This window comes from Tachysurus vachellii, chromosome 15 (genome assembly GCF_030014155.1).
Source record: "Tachysurus vachellii isolate PV-2020 chromosome 15, HZAU_Pvac_v1, whole genome shotgun sequence".
NCBI classification, from domain to species: domain Eukaryota; kingdom Metazoa; phylum Chordata; class Actinopteri; order Siluriformes; family Bagridae; genus Tachysurus; species Tachysurus vachellii.
In genome coordinates this window covers 17,960,609-17,984,363 of record NC_083474.1, presented here as the reverse complement: position 1 = coordinate 17,984,363, position 23,755 = coordinate 17,960,609, and the positions used below count along the sequence as shown (strand labels likewise).

At 38.5% G+C, this 23,755-nt stretch overlaps 1 protein-coding gene across 1 annotated transcript in view; it reads right to left on the bottom strand.

Moving 5' to 3' along the window:
- Window positions 1–23,755, bottom strand: part of b3glcta (beta 3-glucosyltransferase a) — a 158,675-nt gene that overhangs the window by 110,184 nt on the left and 24,736 nt on the right. The window contains exon 3 of the mRNA XM_060888076.1: window positions 9,655–9,694. Coding sequence (XP_060744059.1) covers window positions 9,655–9,694 — 40 coding nt within the window. The remainder of the gene's footprint in view (window positions 1–9,654; window positions 9,695–23,755) is intronic.

Sequence of the window (23,755 nt, the reverse complement as noted above, 5' to 3'; positions counted from 1 at the left end):
GTCAAACGTTTAGAGTTTAAAACTTTTGACTATAAGTCAAAATTAATTAAATTATAAGTAAAATTAACTCTAAAAGAGTTCATTTTAGAGTTTAGTTGAGAGTCAAGCTGTGGATTAAGAAAAGAGAGCTGATTCAAGAGTTGATTTGAGACTTAAATCTAGAGTCGATAGCCAAGTTTAGAAGTCCTTTTTAGAATGGAGTTGAATTGAGAGAAATTTAATTCAAATAGTTTTGAGTCAAGTCAACGGTCAAGACTAGATTCAAGATTGGAAAGTTTTGAGTTTAGAATCAAGATTCGAGTTTAGAATCAAGATTCGAGTTTAGAATCAAGATTCGAGTTTAGAATCAAGATTTGAGTTCAGAATCAAGATTCGATTTCAGAATCAAGATCAAAGTTCGGATTCAAGATCAAGATTCGAGTTCAGAATCAAGATTCGAGTTCAGAATCAAGATTCGAGTTCAGAATCAAGATTTCAAGTTCAGAATCAACTTTAGTGTCAATTTAGAGTTGTCAAGTTCAGTGGGGAGTTGAGTAAATTTACAGTTTCAAGTGTCAAGTCGAAAACTGGCTGAAAATCGTTGGGTCAATTGAAATTAGAGTCTAACATGAGATACACAGTGGCACAATGTTTAACATTAAGCCTGAACAGAAACAACAAAAAGCCAGACAGAAAAAGCTCATTAGAATTCTCTGTCAGTCAGGAATCCTAGTTAGATTACACATCTGACGTTATGCATGGAAGCTTGAGCCAGTTATAATCTCTCTCATTAGAGGTGTCTATGGGCCTGAGGAAAACTCTGATAATGAGTCTAATAACCTCCTAGCTCAAATCAACAACAATGGACCTAAAGGTGAATACTGTGTTTCAAAATCTCATCTCATCATCTGTATGCAGCTCCAAGGACTTGAATCAAGTTAGAATAATATTTGCCATGTAGATAAAAAAGCCCAGAGCTTTTAGTTGGCAAGAATATATGAGCACCAGTAACCAGCGGATCAACGCAAGAAAGAAGCAGAGTCTCAAAAACAGTTTTTTTTTTTTTTTTTTAAGAAGAAGCCATTTTCAGGGCATGTTTGATATACAATAAGAAGAAAGAAGAAAGTAGGATGAAGAGAAAGGTGATCCATTCGCAATGGGCTTTCTTCCTTCTCTCTCGCTTTGTAAGGCCAGGACTCAAGCAAGAACCTCTCTAAACTTCTTCAAATGTGCTGAGATGATACAGTCAGCTAAAACATGCTTTGCCTGGATCATGCTTAATAACCTAAACAGATGGCTTCTCTCAGAATTGCTTCTGGGTGAAAATAAAAATAAATAAAAAAACTGCAGCGATTGGGAACATTTTTGGTGCTGAGCCAGATAAGAAATTCGAAAATAACAGCACACACATCTTTTGGTTATAGATACTGTCTTAATAAGATTTAAAATCAATAGATAATAATCAGCACAATCCCAACTGCTAAAATCTGCTTGTGAAGAATGGCTTGGGCTTTAGTTTCTAGCTGTAGGAGAGATCTTGTCTAAAACTAAATTACTCTGTCGGTGAGGATTCACTTTTCTGGTCTCTGACTGGGAGTAATCTGTGTTTAGAAGAAAAATAAAAACTATATAGTGTTTCCTGGCCTGAGGCAGATTTTGGTTTACATAAGATTCATAGCTATGACTCTGGCCCAAGGATACATTCAGACAAGATGTAAATAGAAAAAGAAAATAGAAAAACAAAGGAAACAAGAGAACGAGGGTATTATGGTCTCCACACTGGAGAAAAGAAATAAAAAAACAAAACACACATACAACACATATTCTAAATGGTGTATCCGAAAAAGCTGGTGTGGCTGCAGATTTTCGGCTGCAGAGCTACACACTTTTCCAAGGTTGGAATGGAAGAACTCGGGTGGCCTAAAGAGTGAAAGCTGTATTAACATCAGAGGGGAAACAAATCCATGCCCATCAGATGGGAATGGAATATTCAACATTCAGGTCAAGTCAAGAGGCTTTTTTTGTCATTTTGACCATATACAGCTGATGCAGTACATAGTGTAATGGAACAATGTTCATCTAGGACCCTGGTGATTTAAATACACAGAGCTACATACAGAACTATACTACAACACAGAACTATGGGCTAAAAAGTGGGCTCAAAATTAACCTATTCACATAGTGTCTATATACCTTTGGCCATATGTTCAGTCAAGTTTTTATTGCAATCGCTTGAAATACTTCTCATGTGAATTATTAGGTTTTCATTCATAGTTGAGTTTCTTAACCTTGCTTCCATGTTTAAGGTAAGGCTTTTGGGCTGCAGTTCTATGAAAGCCAATTTTAGCCGGACGGAGATGGGTGTACCGGGTCCCGCTGGTTGCCAGTTCTTTCCCGATAGCACTGCTGGACATCATCAAAGTGTCTTTTATCTGAGGCATTACGTTTCCTTGGCCAACCACAGCATCCATGGTCCTCAACAATCCCTGCCCTTTTCTTTGTGCTTCTTCAAGATAGCTTGAACAGCACCACTTGAAACCCCAGTCTGCTTTAAAATCTTTGCCTGGGAGAGACGTTGCTGATACAGTAGAACTACCTTGTCTCTTGTTGCTATGGTGTATGACCTGTGACATGAAACTGTCTTCCACAACCTCATCTAAGTAACAGAATTTGGCTGTTCCTCACCCAGTTTTAAGCTCTTACACAACTGGTTCTGTTTAAGTTAATGACTGTGTTTCAACCTACATATGAAATTGATCATCATTAGCACCTGGTATAATTGGTTAGTTATACACATGATTCTGATTCTACAAAATCTCTGACTTTGTTCAAGTGTACATAAAGTGTGCAATCGTAAAGGAACTGATGCTAGTTTGAAGTTAAAGGGTAGTCACACCAAATATGGATTTGATTTAGATTTCTCGTTTGCTGACTTTGCATTTTGTTAAAGGCAGGGTCTCCGATTTTTGAGAAATGCTTCAGAAAACTGAGTCGGGCCGAATAATAAACAAATCAAAAACAAAATTCAAAACAAACGTGTAGCCAATGAGCAGAAAGGGGCGGGTCTTGTCAATATGCGGCGGAGAGAGTGTTCAGTGCGCATGTGTGACATTAGCAGAAAGCGGTTTTAACATTGACATGGAGGGTAAAAACAAAGAAAGAAAGCGAAGAAAGGCTTACGATAAGGCGAGAAGTAGGACTCGTGTTAATATAGGATCAGCTTTCCAGCGCTGGAGAGAACTGAAGGAGCGGGAAGTTGGCCGCATATTCACAGACTGGAGTTTCCCGAGTCAATAACTCCTGAGCTGAACGCTGTTACTAGCAAAACACGGTTGTAGCTGCGTCTCTACATTACTACGATAGAAAAGAGATGTTATTTGTGTAGTAACAGCGTTTACTTAAGACGCCGAGGCGCTTTTTTCCTTCTCAATAGGTGAGTAACGTTGGTTTTGCTTTGTTTCACAGAACTAATATATGCCGTCCTTTGCATGATTATGCTTGTGTGTCATTTTTGCTTGTTTGTTTATCTGCAATCGTATTGTTCTTCCCTTCAGCTATGATAAAGACACATTTCTTTCCATTAGTTGACTGGGTTACGTATGTATGTGTGGGCGGAGCTATCAATACAGGGGTGGAACCCATTTGGGTTAGGGGCGTGTTTGTTTTGGTGATTTCAAATGTCAACATTGGCTTTCAAAAATCGGAGACCCTACCTTTAATAGATAAACAAACAATTAAAATACGTATTTTTAAAAGAAAATACCTGCCTAAAATTTTTGCATAGGAGAATAGAAGAAGCCTTTAATTTGTCAAATGTACATTAAAGTATAGTGAAATTCTTTCTTTGCATATCCCAACTTTTGGAGGTTGGGATGGAACCCTGATGATCCTCCAATCAACAACCCAGTACCCTTAACCACTTGAGGTGCCTCTGCCCCAATACTGTGTATGTTTTCTACATACAGCAGCTTTCCACAGCTCAAGGACACTTCACATTCCAAGCTAATAGACATAACGGAGACAATAATAAATGAACAATGAACAAACAGACAGTAAATCTAATTGCCATATACAGATATTACCCAAACCAGACACCGGTAATGCCAATGGTAAGCAGCAGCCAGATGTGCACAACGTACTCACGACGACATAAACGAGCAGTTGTTGCAGCTGTTAAATGGAACAACCAACAATCACTAAGGAGTTAGTACATGATGTACGATTAAAGTAGATGAATATAGTACATAATGTCTGATTTTATTTTTTTATTATGTGATTGATCTGGAATTCCTACACTTATGTTGGTTTTGTGTAGATATAACAAAAAAAAGTGTTCGGAACATCAGAATGGGTTTTAATACTTCAGGAGATTAGTGAGATACGGCAGACTGGAACTAATGCGGATCCGAATGGGCAGCCAAGCCGGTGTGAATAAGACTGGGATAACGTGCTCTGACTTTCTTTTTCTGTTTAGGATGCGGGCTGCTGCATTCTTCTTTAAAGCTTGTTTAAAGATCCAGACAACCAAAACCTTATAACAATAGTCCAGTCTAGTCCAATTTCCAAGTATTCACGACCTTGTGCTGTTTCAAAAGCATGTGCCACACAGAAAACCTTCTTCAGGCTTTCAAAGGCTGTATTCTCAGAAATGTAATTTTTTTAATTAACATGTTCCAATGTGTCAATAATGATTTCTTTTCCTAGCTTGTTTTCTATGTTGAATATTTGAGCACTGATTCCTGCAGTGAAGAAATTATAGACTTCTCAGACAGTTCGCTAGCAGCTACTCCAGCTAAATATAGTTTTAAATGGAAACTAAAGCTTGGTTTTAATCTAATGTCAGCATGAATTGCCATTCAAACACACTCAGTGAAATTTAGCAATTTTGCTTGACATTACCGCACAAATCTAGTTTAAAGACAGACTGCTGGAGGCCTGGGTTGTCCTGTGCTGACGCATTTCAAATTGCACACGGTGCTCCAAACCGATGCACACGTTATAGACTAGAGACATAAAGAAGAAAAGAATAAAGCCTTTATAATTATGCACTACTGCACAATGTATTGCTTGTCAATTGGCTGATGTATTTCTGATAGAGCTGGATATCAAACACATGCACATGAGCCATTTAACTCTCCTTATTCCTAAATTGTGAGTTGTTTACACAAGCTCTGTAAATTAGCTGCAATGACACATGGCAAGGGATATTATTGGTTAAACATTTAGTTGCTTTATGTCTGTGTTTACTGAAAAGTGGTAGTTAAATAACTGAAGCATTGTTAGATCAATTCCTAGTAATCAAATGTTAAACAAACCTGAACAATAATCTTGTGGCTTAATGGCTAGAATTTCTGCCTCACAACTCCAGCTTTGGGGGTTTGATACCCACCTCTGCCCTGCGTACATAGAGTTTACATGTTCTTCTGGAGCTTCCGGGGTTTCCTCCCGAAGTCTACAAATACATGCCTTGTACAGTATCTGTAAATTTTCTGTAGTGTGTGTGTGCAGGTGTGTGAAAGTGTGTGCAGTTGTGCCCTGTGATGGTAAGGGCATAATGAGTCCTGGGTAGACATTAGATTCCCTACAGAAAATGGACATTTAAAAGACATTTCGAAAGAGAATCTTCTCTTGTTTAAAATGCTAGAAATGTATTTGGAATTGGGATATAAGCAAGAAAAAAAAAACTATATTTGGTAGATAAAATGTCAAAAGATTTCCCAGGCTATAAGATCTGATCATCATAACCACAAACATAGGGTTAATTACACAGAAATGCGATGCCTTCTCTGCTTAAAGAACCACTATTTAGCTTTTCCGCTCGAACACTCTACACTCTTTATACCTGTGGACAGAATCATCCCGGCACGTTTCATAAATGGAAGTCATTACATTTCTCGTCTCAGTATCTTCCTAACGATGCAGATGACTTGCTGTCCTTGATCCCCGTCTCAGTGCGAAAAGTTTTAAAGCTCAGCTATCACTTTTAATCAAGCTGAGGAGAAATGAGGCAAACTTGCTCTCCTCATTTACAAAATTCAATTTCACGTTCATGCATAATTAAAAATGCCATTGAGGCTATGACAAACAGTTTATCTTCTATCATCTCTCTCATTTCCCTCGTTCTGTACCTTTCCACCTACTCTTCTCTCTCTCCTCTCCTAATTACGCTATCCTGCAAAAACCAGCTTCGTGTTGCGGAAAGGAAACAGAAAAAAACGAAGCTGTTATGAGCTGCTTTGTCCACTTAGACATCGTTCAAGCCTTATTTGCATCAGTAGAACGCAGTTCGAGGGGGAATAATTATAATCATGTGCACAGAAAGTACTCCATCATTGTCTACTTGAAGTGAACAGAATCGTGAAGTGCTGAGATGAAAGAAATCAGAACAGTAAGCTTAATTGCTGTTACAAACATCGAAGTAACGAATGACTGGCATCATGCAGATCTTGCCATGGGGGTTGTGTTTACTTTCTGTTTATTCAATATTTCTCAAGGAAAAATAAAAAAATAAAGCAGGACTTATTTTCATGAGTTTGTGGAGTTTTTTTTTGTTTCTTAAAACTAAAATGGCTTTTCAAAACACATTAAAACACATTACTCATGCTTTCTATGTAGTTTTCTTGCTTCTATTAAAGGTCACAAAAAAAAAAAAAAAAACAAGAATTGCAATTTGAGGAAAAAAGGGACAATGTGTTGGTTTAGAAAATAAGAAAAAAAAAGGCATGTGCAGAAGAGGTTACAATTTGCCAAAGAACACATCAACTGGCGTAAAGAGAAATGGAGGAACATTTTGTGGACCGATGAGAGTAAAATTGTTCTTTTTGGGTCCAAGGGCCACAGACAGTTTGTGAGATGAGCCCCAAACTCTGAATTCAAGCCACAGTACACAGTGAAGCATGGTGGTGCAAGCATCATGATATGGGCATGTTTCTCCTACTTTGGTGTTGGGTGTTGGGCCTATTCATCGCTTACCAGGGATCATGGATCAGTTTGCATATCGTCGCTGTCAGGCGGAATCCTCGTATCTCCAAAACCGTTATTTTTCAGGAAATTAAAAAAACTCCGTACCTTATCTGCAGTGCACAGGGTTTAGTCCGCGTTGCAGTGGATTGTCTTACGTTAAATTCCTGTCCTCAGACGAGCACCAGAACTAGCGGGGGTCAAGATTTTTTTTCTTTGAGTGCAGTGTTTTGAAGACATTTACCTCAGAAAACGTGTTGATTCGTTGCGACTCTTATTAAGGAGAAATATGACATGAAGCTCTCCCACGGAGTGAGGAAGAGGTGGACAGTTGAAGTGTCCAATGGAGTTATGAGATTTGCACTCAAGCTATTTTCAAGACTTTAGATTGGTTAATAACTTGTAAAAATAACAGTCCCACGTGGGGACTGACCAATAGCATCGACATGTGAAAAAATATGAAATTGACCAAATTTGGACATACAAGGTTTCCGGCCGACAGCAACGATATGTCAAAATACTTGAAGAGGTCATGTTGCCTTATGCTGAAGAGGACATGCCCTTGAAATGGTTGTTTCAACAAGACAATGACCCCAAACACACTAGTAAACGAGCAAAATCTTGGTTCCAAACCAACAAAATCAATGTTATGGAGTGGCCAGCCCAATCCCCGGACCTTAATCCAATCGACAACTTGTGGGGCGGTATCAAAAATGCTGTTTCTGAAGCAAAACCATGAAATGTAAATGAATTGTGGGATGTTGTTAAAGAATCATTTTGTGGAATAACAGCAGAGAGGTGCCACAAGTTGGTTGACTCCATGCCACACAGATGTGAAGCAGTTTTAAAAAAACTGTGGTCATACAACTAAATATTAGTTTAGTGATTCACAGGATTGCTAAATCCTAGAAACAAAAATGTTTGTACAATATAGTTTTGAGTTTGTATAGTCAACGGCAGACACTGCTATTTTTTTTAACACACCCCTTTCAACTAATTGCCCAATTGCACAGCGTGCATGTCATGAATGCTGGGTCTTGTTTGTTTTCTGAGAATCTACTGCACCTACTACTAACTTGTTTGCCACATAGCAATAAAAAAATATACTACAAACCAGGATTATTCTGGTTAGTCACATTGTACTGCTATTATTTTGAACAATACTGTACTTTACAGCATTTGGCAGACACAAAGCCTTAGCCAAAGCAACTTACATTTTAATTTCAATTTATACATCTGAGCAATGAAGGGTTAAGGGCCTTGCTCGGGGGCCCAGCAGTGGCAGCTTAGTGAACCTGGGATTCAAACTCACGACCATCTAACACCTTAACCGCTAGGCTACCACATCCCTATACTGTGTACAATACGGTATTGCAATTAAAAACAGAGCCATTTCCTCATAGCATGGAAACCACAAGATGTTTGAAACATTCCTTTGAGATTCTGGTCCATGTTGACACGACTGCATCCTCTACATGATGTGACTCTCCCGTTCTATTACATCCCGAAGATGTTCCACAGGATTTAGATCCGGTGACTGTGAAGGCCACTAAAGAACACTGAACTCATTGTCATGTTCAAAAAACAGTTTGAGACAACTTTTGCTTTGTGGCATGGTGCGTTATCATGCTGGACGTAGCCACAAAATGATAAATTGTGGTCATGAAAATATGCACATGGTCAGCAACAATGCTGTCTGTATTCCAGTAATGATGGATTGGTATTAACCAGCCCAAAGTGTGGCAAGAAAACTTGCTCCACATCTTGCCACCCCACCACAAGCCTGGACTACTGACACAAGGCAGGTTAGGTTCATGGATTCATGCCGTTGGTGCCAAGTTCTGACTCTAACATCTCAGCAGAAATCAAGACTCCTCAGACCAAGCTACGTTTTTTCAGTCTTCAGCTGCCCTCAGTGAGTCTGTGCCCAGTGCAGCCTCAGCTTTCTGCTCTTGATGTGGAACCAGACATGGTCTTCTGCTATTGTAGCTCATGAGGTCAAGGTTCGATGTGTTGTGCATTCTGAGATGCTTGTCTGCTCAACAATACAGACTGGTTATCTTTTCTATTGTAGCCTTCCTGTCAACTTAAAGCAGTCTGGCCATGCTCTGTTGACCTTTCTCATCAACAAGAGCTTTCCCTCCACAGAAATGCCACTCACTGGATGTCATTTCTTTATTGCACTGTTCTGAGCAAACTCAAGAGACTGAAAATCCTAAGAGATCTCCAGTTATAGAAATACTCAAACTAGCCCATCTGGCCACAATCATGCCACGGTCAAAATCACACAGACGACGTTTTTCCCATTCTGATGTTTGACGTAAACATTACCAGAAGCTGCTGGCTAACACAGGCATGATTTTATACACTGCACTGCTGTCACACTTCTAAAATACCTGCTTTGCACTGGTCTATACTACAAAGTAATGATAAAATGTAAAACATTGTGCACTTGACCATCAAAATATTAAGACAGAATGTATAAAAATAAGTGAAAAGGAAGAAAACAATATCATTGATACAATAAAGAGATTTTTATACTATGCATATTACTAGTTTGATATAGATTAATTGCAAATCAATCATTAAAAAAAAAAAAAAAAAAAAAAAACGAAGAAAAGTATGTAAACTTGATGCATATTAATCAAAGAAAAAGTTTCATTTCATTAAAATAAGGCAAAAATAAAAAAATAAATCTCTAAATAGAACACTCACTGAGTTGACTTTCACGAGGATGTCTTTCAGTCTCCTGGACCTGAGAAAACAAAATGGGAGGAAAGGCAGATTTAGCAGTGTACAGGAAGCAAACAACACATGCTAATTAGAGAAGTACTAGACATCATTTCTTCGGAGAAGCAAATCCCACACATCTAAGCAACTGATTAAAAAGTTGCCAAAAAACACAGTGCGAAATGAAGAAAGCTAGCGGGAGAAAGAAGATAAGAATAAGAAGCGTGAGCATATTGTTTCTTTGCGGCAATATTCGGGCGTAATTAAGGATCTCAGATATGAAAGCACTGTCTCTGTGCATGTGTTCTGTAATTCAATTGCTTTTCTAAAAGACCAATGAAAGCAGAATGGATTAAGCTTGTTTAGCTTAATAAGCTGTGAGTCACTCTGTCATTAGTTCTCCTAATTGTGGGGTTTTAAAGGCTGGGGCAAGGGTTGACATAGTCGGGTGCTCGCTTCAATTAGGACATTAAACATTTTATTTCATTACAAGATTTGCAGCAGAAGTTTCACTTCTGTTTGTGCTAAAAACGAACAAGGATTCTTTCCCTTCAGAGACCCTGAACTTTAGCATGTCAGGCAACAGATTAGAGATCTGAAAAACTCACAGTGGTGTTCAACACTCTCTATTCTTGCATTTCACTCTTTTAGTAGTTAATGAGAAACGCCCACAAGGGAGCTTGTGATTTATGAATACTGCTCTGCTAACAATTTCTGAACTCTGAGCACAGTTACAAGTCATTTATCCACAAGAAGGGTCGATCCTGGTGTATTATTACAGGAAAAAAAAAGCTGAATCACCCAGGTGTGATCATGAATCAAAGCTATTGGAATTGAAAACATGATCGCAGCCTTGAGATGAAAGCAATAGATATTCACTCATCCCTTTTCAGTAGCATTTCTGGTATCGGGAAGACCTTTTGTTTTGTTTTTTTCAGTGGTGCTTCACCTTTCGTCCGTAATCAAAGCATAGGCACAACTAAAACCTTTTTGGTCATTTAGTTTGATCATTAACATGGTACACTTACATTGTACATGTTCGGCATTTGGCAGACGCCCTTATCCGAAGCGACTTCTCATTTTATACGACTGAGCAATTGAGGGTTAAGGGCCTTTCTCAATTGCCCAGCAGTGACAGGTAAAGGGCTTGGGATTCGAACTGGTAACCTTCTGATCAGTAGTTCAACACCTTAACCACTAAGCTACCACATGGTCATTGGATAGAAATATACAGTAGATTTGTCGGCAAAAGCTACTACCTTAATCAAAAGACATCTTAGGATGCCTGTTCATAATCTTGTCATTCTTGTGCTTGTGCTTGTCTTTTTCTACCCATCCCAAGGCATCCAGAAATTGTACCAGCTCCGATCGTTTTCCGGGGGATGAAGATTTTGGAAGATGTGAACTTCATGTGATCTTTTGCATCTATACAACATTTGTTTGACTGTGTATTTATAATCACACTCTCCAGTGTCACCCCTATGAGGATGGGCTCCCCTTTGAGTCTGGTTCCTCTCAAGGTTTCTTCCTTTACATTTACAGCATTTAGCAGACACTCTTATCCAGAGTGACTTACATTTTTCAGTTTATACACCTGAGCAATTGAGGGTTAAGGGGCTCAGGGGCTCAGGGGCTCAAGCTTGCTCAGGGGCCCTGCAGTGGCAACTCGGTGGACCTGGGATTCGAACCAGTGACCTTCCGATCAGTAGTCGAAACACCTTAACCACTGAGCTACCACATCCCTGCATCCCTATCCTTTACCGTCTAAGGGAGTTCTTCCTCGTCACTGCTGCCTGAGTCACCTCAGACTTGCTCATTACATACACATTGTGAACTAAATATATCGAATATTAATCTTGAATTTTGTATTCTATTAATCTTTATATTATTCTTCATATTAACCTTTTGTTCTATGTTTATGTTCTGTAAAGCTGCTTTGAGACAATTGTAAAAAAACGCTATACAAATAAACTTGAATTGAATTGAAACGCATTCTTTCAACACACTTGGTATGTTTATCATTATGACTATTTCGTTATAGTGGCACCTATAGAGGGGTGGGATATAGTGAACAGCCAGTTCATGAATTTGATGTGTTTGATGTATGTGAAAAATGGGCAAGGTTAAGGATCTGAGTGACTTTGACAAGAGGCAAATTGTTATGCCTAGGCGACCAGGGCAGAGCATCCAATACAGCAGGTCTTGTGTGGTACTCCAATATGTAGTGCTTAGAAAGAATCAAAAGTGGTCTAAGAAAGGACAACCGATGAACCGGATACAGGGTCAAGAGTGCCAAAAGCTCACTGATGTGGTTGAAAAGCAAAAGCCTGATCTCTGATCTCACATCAGAGCAACAGTACAGAAACTTGGAAAAGCATTGTCTCCTGGAGATGAACATAGCTTGGTGTGATAAAAATGCGAATTAAACGACCGAGACAAATCCTCAGTAAAATTTGTATATGCTCTATTAAAATGCTATATTCTTTTACCCGGGATTGATCTGCACGGTCAGCCAGTGTCTGTCAGTCAGCTGTATGGTCTGGTCTTTATCAGCAATCATTTGAAGACTTTGGCAGGAAGGAATTAGTGCTGGTTCTGTGGTGAACTCAAAATATGCACCGACCCCTTAGTTACATTTACATTTACAGCATTTGGCAGATGCCCTTATCCAGAGCGACGTACATAAGTGCTTAAATCTCTAACATTGAATACATTAATGCTGGCTCACTAAGTTACATACTTAAGATACCATGAGTTTAAAACATTTGTTCAAAGTTACAATGAAAAAGTGTCAAAGGTTGTGTTTTTATTTTTTGTTGTTGTTTTTTTTTTAATGCAAAAGATAAGGAAAGAAGTGCTAGTTAACCGCCGCTTGAAAATAGCCAGTGACTCAGCTGTCCGGACCTCTAGGGGAAGTTCGTTCCACCACCTTGGTGCCAGAACAGAGAAGAGTCTTGTAGTATACTTGCCTCTTACCCTGAGAGATGGTGGAACCAGTCGAGCAGTGCTGGTAGATCGGAGGGTGCGGGGTGCAGTGCGAGGAGTGATGAGGGCTTTGAGGTAAGAGAAAGCTGGACCATTTTTGGCTTTGTAGCTTTTTTTTAGTTCCTCAGGAGCTCTCTGTTGCACAACTATAAACTGTTGTAGAAAGGAGATTATTTACACTGACATTATTACCTGTCCAGTGTCACCCAAATGAGGATGGGTTTCCTTCTGAGCCTGGTTCCTCTTAAGGTTTCTTCCTCATATCATCTCAGGTCATTTTTCCTTGCCACCATCATCTCCGGCTTGCTCATTAGGGATAAGGATAGATGTTTGAGATATATAGTAACTTAATTTTAAACTAGATTTTTTTTTAAATTCCTGTTTCTATACTTCTGTAAATCTGATTTGAGACAATGTGAATTGTTAAAGGTGCTATACAAATAAATTGAACTGAAATGAACGGAACCTGAAAAGTTTCTCAGCAAGGATAAAACTACTGATCCAAATCCAGAATAAAAAACTCAGCTTGTGCAAACAGAGACAAAGATCTCTTTTTTTTTGGAACATTTTCCTATAGTCTCAAGAAACAAATATATAGAGCTTTTTGGCCATATTGGCTATTTTTATGATTAGAGGACAAAGGCTTAGGCTTGCAAGCTGATGTACACCTTCCCAACCATGAAACATGGCAGTGACAGCATCATGTTGTGGGGCTGCTTTCTTGCAGGAGGGACTAGTGCACTTAACTAAATAGATGGCATCATAAGAAAGGAAAATGAACTGGATATACTGAAGCAACATCTCAGCAAAGCATCAGCCAGGAAGCTAAAGCTCCGTCGCAGATGAGTTTTCCAAATAGACAATAGCGACAAACACATCTGCAAGGTTGTGGCAAAATGGCTTAATTACAACAAAGTTAAGGTGCTGGCGTAGCCATCACAAAGCTTTGACCTCAATTCCAATGGACATTTGTCAACAGAATTGAAAACACGTGAACGAGTAAGAAGGTTTATAAAAACAGAGTCGGTTACACCAGTTCCATCTGAGAGAAATCGGAGAAATGAGACAAAATTCCAGCAAAGTATTATGGGAAGCTTTTTAACAGCCACCAAAAAAAGCTACAAGTTCAATTCAATTCAATTTATTTGTTTAGCGCTTTTTACAATTTCCCATTGTCTCAAAGCAGCTTTACAGAAGTATGGAAACAGAAGAGAGAGTAAAGGAAATACATATGTAATTATTATGAGAAGAAGAAAAAAATAAGAATAAAAATAAATAAGTGAATATATACAATTGAAGTTTTAAAATTAATTTAAAAAAGATTAATTAAAAATTTAAAATACTATATATCTATCCCTATCCCTAATGAGCAAGCCGGAGGCGACGGCAGCAAGGAAAAACTCCCTGAGATGATAAGAGGAAGAAACATTAAGAGGAACCAGACTCAGAAGGGAACCTCATCCTCATTTGGGTGACACTCTACAGTAGATAGTATAAATGTAAATAATGTCCTTCCTACAACAAGTGTATATGAAAATAATAAAAGCTAAAATAAATCACTCTCTCTATAATTATTCTGGCATTTCACACTCTGAAAATAAGGTAGTGGATCCCAGACTTAAACCACGGCATGGTTAAATGTCAATAAATGTCAGGAATTATGAAAAATGCTTTTAAACGGTGTATGTAAACTTCATACCCATCGCCAAGAAGACGATCGGTTAAGAGTTAAGGGTTTCTCTCCTTATCAGTGAAGCAATTATTTAGATTTTTCTAACAAATATGTTTTAAAATTGTAAGCATTCGCATCATTTTACAATCAATCATGTAAACAACTTAAGATGGTTTTGTTGTCATGGAAACAAAACGACCACACTAGCAGCTCCTAACATCGCTGTTTTCTTTTCCATGCCATCATTAAGTGGGGACTCTGTACTGAATGTGCCTAACAGGCTAAAGACACAAACAAGCACAGTGGCATTGACTCATCTTCTGTAGGCTACAACTAGTATTCATGTCATACTTGTGATCTGTAGGAATATGAGTTAAATTTATTCATGGGCAGAGGAGACCACATCATCCCTAATTTGATTCATTGCCAGTCAGTGTAACAGGCATTGACTTAAATAGACTCAGGAGCTTTAGTCGAGCCTATGGGTTTCTTTCTATAACCTTCACCCACACATATGCCAACATTTAAAAAAAATATTATATAGCATTTTTAACATTAGACAGTGTCACAAAGCAGCAATCCAGATAGAGATTTAGATTCTCTATTGGAAAAAATGTAGAAAAAAAGTAGTTATGTTGGGAATAAAATTGGTCCAAAGTCAGGTCTGTTCTAATCCATGTTATACCATCATGCAATGGACAGACAATGTACTGTTTAATTACTCTCTGGATATCATTAAAGGGTTTTTATCTATTGGGTTAAAAACAGAATGACAAGGTTGCGAATGTGACATTCAGGAGAGCTGGTATGTATTGAGATGATCTATAACCACATCTCTCTCTCTCTCTCTCTCTCTCTCTCTCTCTCTCTCTCTCTCTCTCTCATTTCAGTAGTCAGTGGAGCAGAGAAAAAACAGCATGAATCAGAAAATGTCATGTCATAAAGATACAGTACAGTCAAGAGACCTCATGTCCTTATGTGAAGGAACAACCGGGTGTAAGAAAAATCTGTTATTTTCTATCTGCTTTTCATCTTAAACATTAAATAACTAAATTATTATGCAGTTATTACTGGTTTTACTTCATAAGTACCTAAATATGATCAGGCTTTAAGTCTTGTTATAATTACACAGTCTTCCAATAAATAAGAAAGAAGACCGGTCTGTTGTCCTGTGCGTTCCTTGTGCTGTGCCTCGTATTGTCCTTCATGTGTCTCACACGGTTGAGTATTAAGACTTTATGTAGCAGGGGAGTCTAATCTAATCCGCAAAGGGCAGATGTGGGTACAGGTTTTCATTCCAGTCATGCAGGAAACAGTTTCGTTCCACTTTATACAAGCTATATAACGAAATGATAATAAAATACCACTTGGACTGTCTTCAGGTAGAGATCAGGTACAACCATTAAGTTATCCATTACTCATTAGAGTTATAGGACAGTTATTCATTCTACATTATAGCAGGATACTGCTATATTCTCCAATCTGATTGGTAAGATAATGTTAATTAGTGTTTTAGATTTTGTATTTTATTACTGTTATTGTTCTAATAAAGTCCATTCGACTGCGAAGGCTTTCCAGTAGATTTGGGAGCGTAGCTGTTGGGATCTGTCTATTCGCCCAGAAGTAAATTAGAGAAATCAGACACTGATGTTGGATGAGGAATAATGGGGTATGGTCAACTCATCCCAAAGGTGTTTAATGTCTTTGTTGACTGCCATTGTGCACAGGGGCATTGTCGAAAAGCCTGAACCTCTTATTTCCAGAGAAGGGAAACAGAAATGCTACAACATACAGAGACAGTCTAGATAATTGTTTTTATATTCTTATTTTATTTTTATATTCTTATTTTTTATTTTTATTCTGTCTAGGATAGTAGCCTTAAATAATTTCATTATACTTGAGTATAATGACCAGGGGCGGTTCTAGGATTTCATCTTTAGGGGGGCTTAGCCCCCAGTGAAATATGACTACATAGTAAGCCAAAGGTTATGGTATTATTTAAAATGGCAAAAGTGGACACTTATGCATGATGTAATGATGCCAGTCTTGAATCAAATCAGTTCATGTATGTGTGCATTCTCTAAAAACAGTCCAAGTAATGCAGTCATTAATAAAAAAATATTCACAAGACAAAGACCAAATCAATAAAATGTTATTTTTTATTTAGTACTGAATGGATTGTTTGCATTAATATTTTGTTTGTGCTATCAACTCTGGCCATAAGAATAGTGAAATTTCACTGCTTTTGGTTGCCGATTTTTGCGGCTTTCCGCCGATTAACGTTATAGATAAACGCCTCCAGCTCTGAATGTGCGTGCACGCTGTGCGATCCTGTGCTTCTCCGTTCAAATAAAGCAGACAGCTGATGACGCACTTTTGAAAGACTACAACGCACGCGCGTAAAAGCAGTGAAAAAATTCGCTCTTGGATCAAACTGATTAATTATTTTCTTTCCCATCGACGACATATCCTGCATTTTAACGTAATTTTGATTGTTTATTTTTAAGCTAAAAATTATACTTATAGTTTTAGGGTGGCTGAGATCACAGACAGGGGGGCTGAAGCCACCCTAAAAAATGTCTAGAACCGCCCCTGATAATGACAATAAAGCTCAATTCTGATTCTGAATTGTGCACTTCCAACTTCATGGGAACTTCCAGGATGTGATCGTCAGGTGTCCACAATCTTTGGCCATATACTGTCCATATAACACACTTATCCTTATATGTTACTTATTTTTTGTTTCTGTAGTAACAACTATGTGACAGGGATTTAAATTGTACGAGTATTATACACTTAAACGTAGACAAAAAAAATTTATAAGTTCACATAAATACATACAGAAAGAAAAAAAAACAAGGTAAAGTCTAAGGAAGGATTGAATGTTTATAGCTAGTACAATGTAAGTGATGCCAGGAAGTGCAAAGAAAAGAATTGCAACAACTCAATGTTTGTTATTTTTTTCTATAATTTCCTAGCAGTGTAATGCTTTATTTTTCACATAGTACATATATCATCATCATCATCATCATCATCATCATCATCATCATCATCATCATCTCTATACTTAAATCACTTAAATTCAATCAGTAAACTCATGATAGCTGGAGTGAATATGATGACTGGGTGAATATTATGCCTTATTTGCCTCATATTCACAGAATCAGTAAATTTCCTAAATTAATACCCAGTACTGCAAAAGTTCCTAATGCTGATCTGGTAACTTTTAGAAACTGTTGCCTGTGCATGTGTGATTAGAATATGAGTGGATTGAGCTGATTGTCCTGCTCCAAAGATGCACAAGGATTCACTGGAATCTGATTTTTTTTTTTTCAAACAGCCAGATGAGCAGGTATGGATGCATTTTGCCTCAATCAAATAGAAAACCAATCAGCATGAGATTGTGGGATGCTGGAGGTCAGTTTAGAGGTGATAAAAATCGCTGCCCCACAATCACCCAGCTGATGGAAAAAGATCCCTGATGAATTCAATCACTTCCAGACTGATGGGGATCAGGATGTTGATCAAGATACTAATAATTAATTTGATTTGTTCGTGATTAGTTCCTCATGGAGGCTAAGCTTGTCTAATGTATGGACAGAAACCATAGATGGCTTTTCACAACATGCTCCAAAGAAACTTGGATCATTACCAAGAAGAAAAGACAATCTGCTGGAATAAACCACTTTTGGAACAGAAAAAGAATTGATTTCTGTAATACTGGGGATATAACTTGATCGACTAGCGCAGAGAGATGATGTATATCCCACTAGCTCGTCCTCTGAATCCATTTTGGCTTGGAGAATCAATAGACATATTGAGGCAGTTCATTGACGATCAGCGTCCGTAAATGTCAATTCAAACGGTAGAAATGGAGACGTAATACCCTCATGCTATCAAAAAGCATTGACAAATAAATTGAAGAAAGGGGGAGAAGAATTGTCAAACAAATTGAAGAGGAGGGGAATTATAAGGCAGTAATAGTAATTGACAAAGAAAGATTGGCACAATCGGTAGCCACATGGCTCCAGGGTCCTCGGGTTCAAACTATGGCATGTTTTTCCATTTATATTTTCTCTAATTCCTATACAGTAGTTATTATATTCCTCACAGCTCCCTTGCCAGGTCAGTCATTTCAGCTCGTGAACTGGCCTCACATCAATGGTGTATTCCCACTTGGTTCCTAGTGTTCCTGGGATTCTCCTGACCCTGATGATGGACGAATGAGTGAACATAGTCCTACATTATGATTTTTGTTTTGAGTGCTTTTTGGGAAGTCTAGATCAATAGTAATAACATCACGATCTATGACACATCCTAAACCTCTGGACACCAGCCCTGTGTCCTCCACCCTCACAGTCTTCAGCCTTACGCTCTGCAATGTTGACTAAACTGAACAATCATGTCATGTCTGCAAGGCCTGTGTATAAAAAAAGAGCCAATGAGAAGGCACTTGAGTGGTTTCCATGTTTAATGTTAACATCTGAAACTAGAAGCAAGATATACAGTGCCATCACTCTTGATACAAGAATCATTCAGTCCTTCATCCTTCTATAATAGCCTCTTTATGCTGAGCAGGATTGTGGTAAATCAGGAGCCAGTCTTCTGTGCTTCTGTGTCAGTGTGAATTTATGCATAAGTATTCTAATGTACATTGTGACTTGAGTGACTTCAAATCATTTAATTTTCATAGATTATTGACCCTTTCTTTATGTTATGTTTTTCTTCACAGTGTTTAGCAGATGCTCTTACACATAGATACACATCTGAGTCATGCTAGTTCACTAGACCAGTGGCTAAAAATACTATAGAGAACATTTCTATGCACTTTTATGGAGTTTCGTGGGCATCAACACATGCAAACCAGGCGTGTCAGATACAGCAGATCGACATCTGTAAGCAAATCTGAATAAAGTGAACGGAAACTTTTGTAAATCCAGCAGAGAATTAAAGTTCAGAATGGCTTACACAAACATTTACACAAAACCTCACTAACAGATTGCTAACTGAGACCCACTGAGAGAACCGAGCCGAATACTAACAGATTTATTCTTAAATCGTCCGTGCAAGCGTTTACACAAGAAATCTGTTATTAATGAAAATCCTGTAATTTCACAAAAAAACGTTTATATTCTACTGATGATCCTGAGTGTGTGTTAATTCACTGCTAAAAAGTCTAATTATTATACTGACTACTGAAAGCTTGGCTGAATGACTTCAGTCATTTGCATGGATTATGACACTTTAATGAGCAGATTATGTTGTCAAGCTTAAACAGCTTACATACTTCAATTCCACACAAATGAAATGAATATTTTGTGAAACCTGGTTATTTTAGATTAATGTTAAATATTTTAACAATTAAAGATACACTCAAAGATAAACTCATAAATGATGACAAATAAGACTAGTCATTCACTTGAGAAAAAAAATTATATATATATATATATATATATATATATATATATATATATATATATATATATATATATATATATATATATATATATATATACTGTATATGCCTCTGTATAACAGCAGGAGGTGTTCTGATGACTCAGCGCACAAGTTCGTCGTGGCTGTTCGGTTACTTTTAATGTTGCGCAACAATTTATTAGAGCCAGCACTAAGTGACCGATCTGGTATGTCTCAATCTGCAATGTGGCGCATGCTCCCTGGAGTGATGCGTGCCAACATCAGGCTTCTACACCCTCCTGCTTTTCCAGCATTAGCTAGGACGTTTTAGTGTGCGAGGGATTTCTGCATGACCTTCAAGAAGATACAAAAAGACAGAGAGCGAGAGAGCGAGAGAGAGAGAGAACAAAAATAGAAGCTTCCCTGAGTGTTGTGTTGTGCTTGATCAATTTAAGGGTCTTGATTATTATCCCAAATATTATCTGTCTAACAGTCCTCGGATTTGAACTCACAACCTTCTGAATCTTATTCGCCGAACTAGCTTAAGTGGAGTAAAGATAGCACAGAGATCAAAAGGATGTAACTGGTCCTTATGGTACATTAAAAAAAAAAAACACAGAGTTAATATGATCTTCAAAAGAGCGCTTGGCCACGTTTTCACAGCATTATCAGCAACTCGGGGCACTTTCTAACTAGGTGTCTGCTGATATAACTGGCAATTCAGCTACTCTTAAATTATTCATTAGATAACATCACAGGGTGTGCTGACTTCCTGTCCTTGCCTATATTCAAGCATTAGTTTGAAGAATTGTACTTTTCTCGTTACTGCATCGTGTCTACACTTATTTAAATCAATCTGATCTTCCTATGCCTCACCTTACCATCATTTCGCCATCCCGTAACAAATAAGGAACTGAGCGCTCTCTCCGAATTAGCACTAAAGCACGACCCTCAATTCTGCACTTTTCATTTCCCCACAGCCATCCAACACAAGTTCCACCAATTTTCTTTGAAATTTGATAGTCAAAAGGTGCGAAGCACATGCAGAGAGTTCTGGGTTTCCACTGATCAAACACAAAGAGACATTTCCAGGCATCAGCGAGTGACATTTCACTAGTTTCCCCGCATTACCCTTCAGCCAAGCTGCTGACGTAACACAAGATAACCTGTTTGAAGCGTTTGAAGTCAAAATGAGGATTCAAACGGATGATGAGAATCACATTCCAAGGTTTAATTGACACGTGCACTCTATTCCACCCTCTATTACTCTCATTATTTGTTTTCTGTTTCTTTGCTTTTTTTATTGCTATTTATTTTCCCAGCTTCCTCAATGTAAGTCAAGGTCATTTGTGTCACTGAATTTTATTGCATCTCATGTGAAAAGATCCTGTTACACCTACAGCGCTGGCGCTCCAATGACCCGTCGAGTCGTGTTAGATCTCGCTTCCTGGAGCCATTTCAGGAGATATTCTGGGTTCTCGGCTGCCCACACGCTGCAGTGCCAATGCGGCGAGTTATTGAGAGGAGGACTGGCAGCAGAGGTCATGCAAGATTGAATAGCTGGAGATGAAATATGCGATGTGGTATATCATTCATGATGTGAGTGTTGAGGGGCGATGGCGAATTCTACTAAAGTGGAACACTTTTAAAAATTGGCCTTCAGCACCATTTTAAATCTTTAATCCACCATCTTTTATGATACAGTACTAGTCTGAAAAACTCAATCTCCAACCAGAGGAATCCTGTCGTTCATCACAAAAAAATAACACATGCACATGACTGTACAAAGAAGAGTTGTTTTTACTAAAACCATCAGAATGTTACATGTCTAGAAGATAAAATGCATTTTTGGCATATAACAGATACCGTGACCTTGCGAGAACACTAGCGAGCGACAACGTGCCAGCAACCGCTCATTTCCTATGTAAATTTGCGTCGGAGCCGACAGAGAGCGACGCCGATAGGTCATAGCAAAAAGCTTTGTTTAAATTGAGAGCTCTTCAATTTGATGTTAATTATTTTTGACCCTGCTTTTTAGAGAAGGTTGTTGGTGCTCACAGGGAAAAGACTCTTTCACAAAAAATGAAAGAAGAAAAAGAAAAAAAAAAAACAACGAAACAATGTCTTCTGAAATTCCATTTTTTTTTCTTGTTTACAGAAATCACTGTAATCATCATTATTACGCACCGATGTACATCTTAAAAGTCTAGATTAAAAGTGAAGAGAAAAGGGACTTATCCATCCATCCTACTTAATCCTACTGGGTCACAGGAAGCCTGGAGCTTATCCCAGGAGATCACAAAGCACAATCTCACACACCCATTCACACACTACAGACCATTTAGAGATGCCAATCAGCCTAGGGGAGGAAACAAAAGTACCCAGAGGAAACCCCTGAGACACAGGGGGAACATGCAAACTCCACACACTCACGACAGAGACGGGATTCGAACCCTCAACCCTGGCAAAGGTGAGGTAAATGTGCTAACCCGGGTGTGAGGTGAAGTTAAATTTAATTTAATAACCATTGTATGAAGTCATGCTTTGTAGATGATTTTTGTGTTACTTCGTTCTTTGTAATTCGTTCCGAAATAGATGAATAACCATACTAAACCTGAAAAATCATGTCCGACCTACAAGGTGTACTTATTTGCAGAAAAACCCAAGTAACAAAAGTAAATAAAAAAGGCTGCTGCTGATAATGCTTGCTCCCTTTAGGTAATTCTACTCTTTTCTTCGATTAGCCTTGACAGTCAGTCAGTCGATGGACATTAACGACGATTTCAGATGAACACCTCAGTAAACAGTCTCTCTAAGCCGTTTCGAAGACAGAAGCGAGCCAGGTCGTCTAAACGTCAACATCGCATTGAGAGAAAAAACTTTTCCAGGCAGCCGTTGCACAGCTTAATTGGCTCCTTGATTGTGATGAACGGCGATGTCATTCCCAAGCACCGCATCACCCCTCCTGACCTGCATGGAATCAGACGGTGTGTGTCTGAAGTGTATTGATTTTACGGCATCATGTCTTCACGTATACTCCGTCGTGGTGTGTAGCCTGACATGCCCAGTAAAGGGTGTGAGCTTTTTGTCGTTTCAAATACAAAGAGGTGAACATATCTACCGATTTCAATCTCACACCATCTTCCACTTGCATTCAATTTTAAGCTCTTGTGTGTCTCAGGATTCCAGTGCATTATGTTGGTGCTCTGAAGGCAAGACAGTCATCTCTGATATATGTAATCTTTTCTGACTGCTTTGTGACTAGACTTCCTTATCACTAACACTTGCTCCAACACTTGCCAGTGAGTGCATGTGTGAACATCTGACAAAGAAAAAACCAGATTATAAAAAAAGAAAAGAAAAAATACTATAGACATATACAAGTATCATCACCATGCTGTCCAGGAAGGCAGTATTTTAGCACAGTCTTAATGCTCATGTGACAAAGACTCTCTCACTCATTTTCTACCGCTTATCCGAACTACCTTGGGTCACGGGGAGCCTGTGCCTATCTCAGTCGTCATCGGGCATCAAGGTAGGATACACCCTGGACGGAGTGCCAACCCATCGCAGGGCACACACACACTCTCATTCACTCACACACTACGGACAATTTTCCAGAGATGCCAATCAACCTACCATGCATGTCTTTGGACCGGGGGAGGAAACCGTAGTACCCGGAGGAAACCCCCGAGGTACGGGGAGAACATGCAAACTCCACACACACACAAGGTGGAGGTGGGAATCGAACCCCCAACATTGGAGGTGTGAGGCAAACGTGCCACCGTGCCCCCACAGTTAAATTCAAGATGTAAAAATAATATAAACATTATACAGTAAGATTAGAAAAATAAAAGAGAGACAAAAAAGTTATAAAATGAAAAGCATGATATAAATAAACTTTAAACATTGGCATGAAAATAAACATATCTATAATAAATACATTCATTTAATGCGCATTTTTTGGTTGTACCAACAGCAAAATGAGCCAAACGACAGAGCTGTAGAACTGCG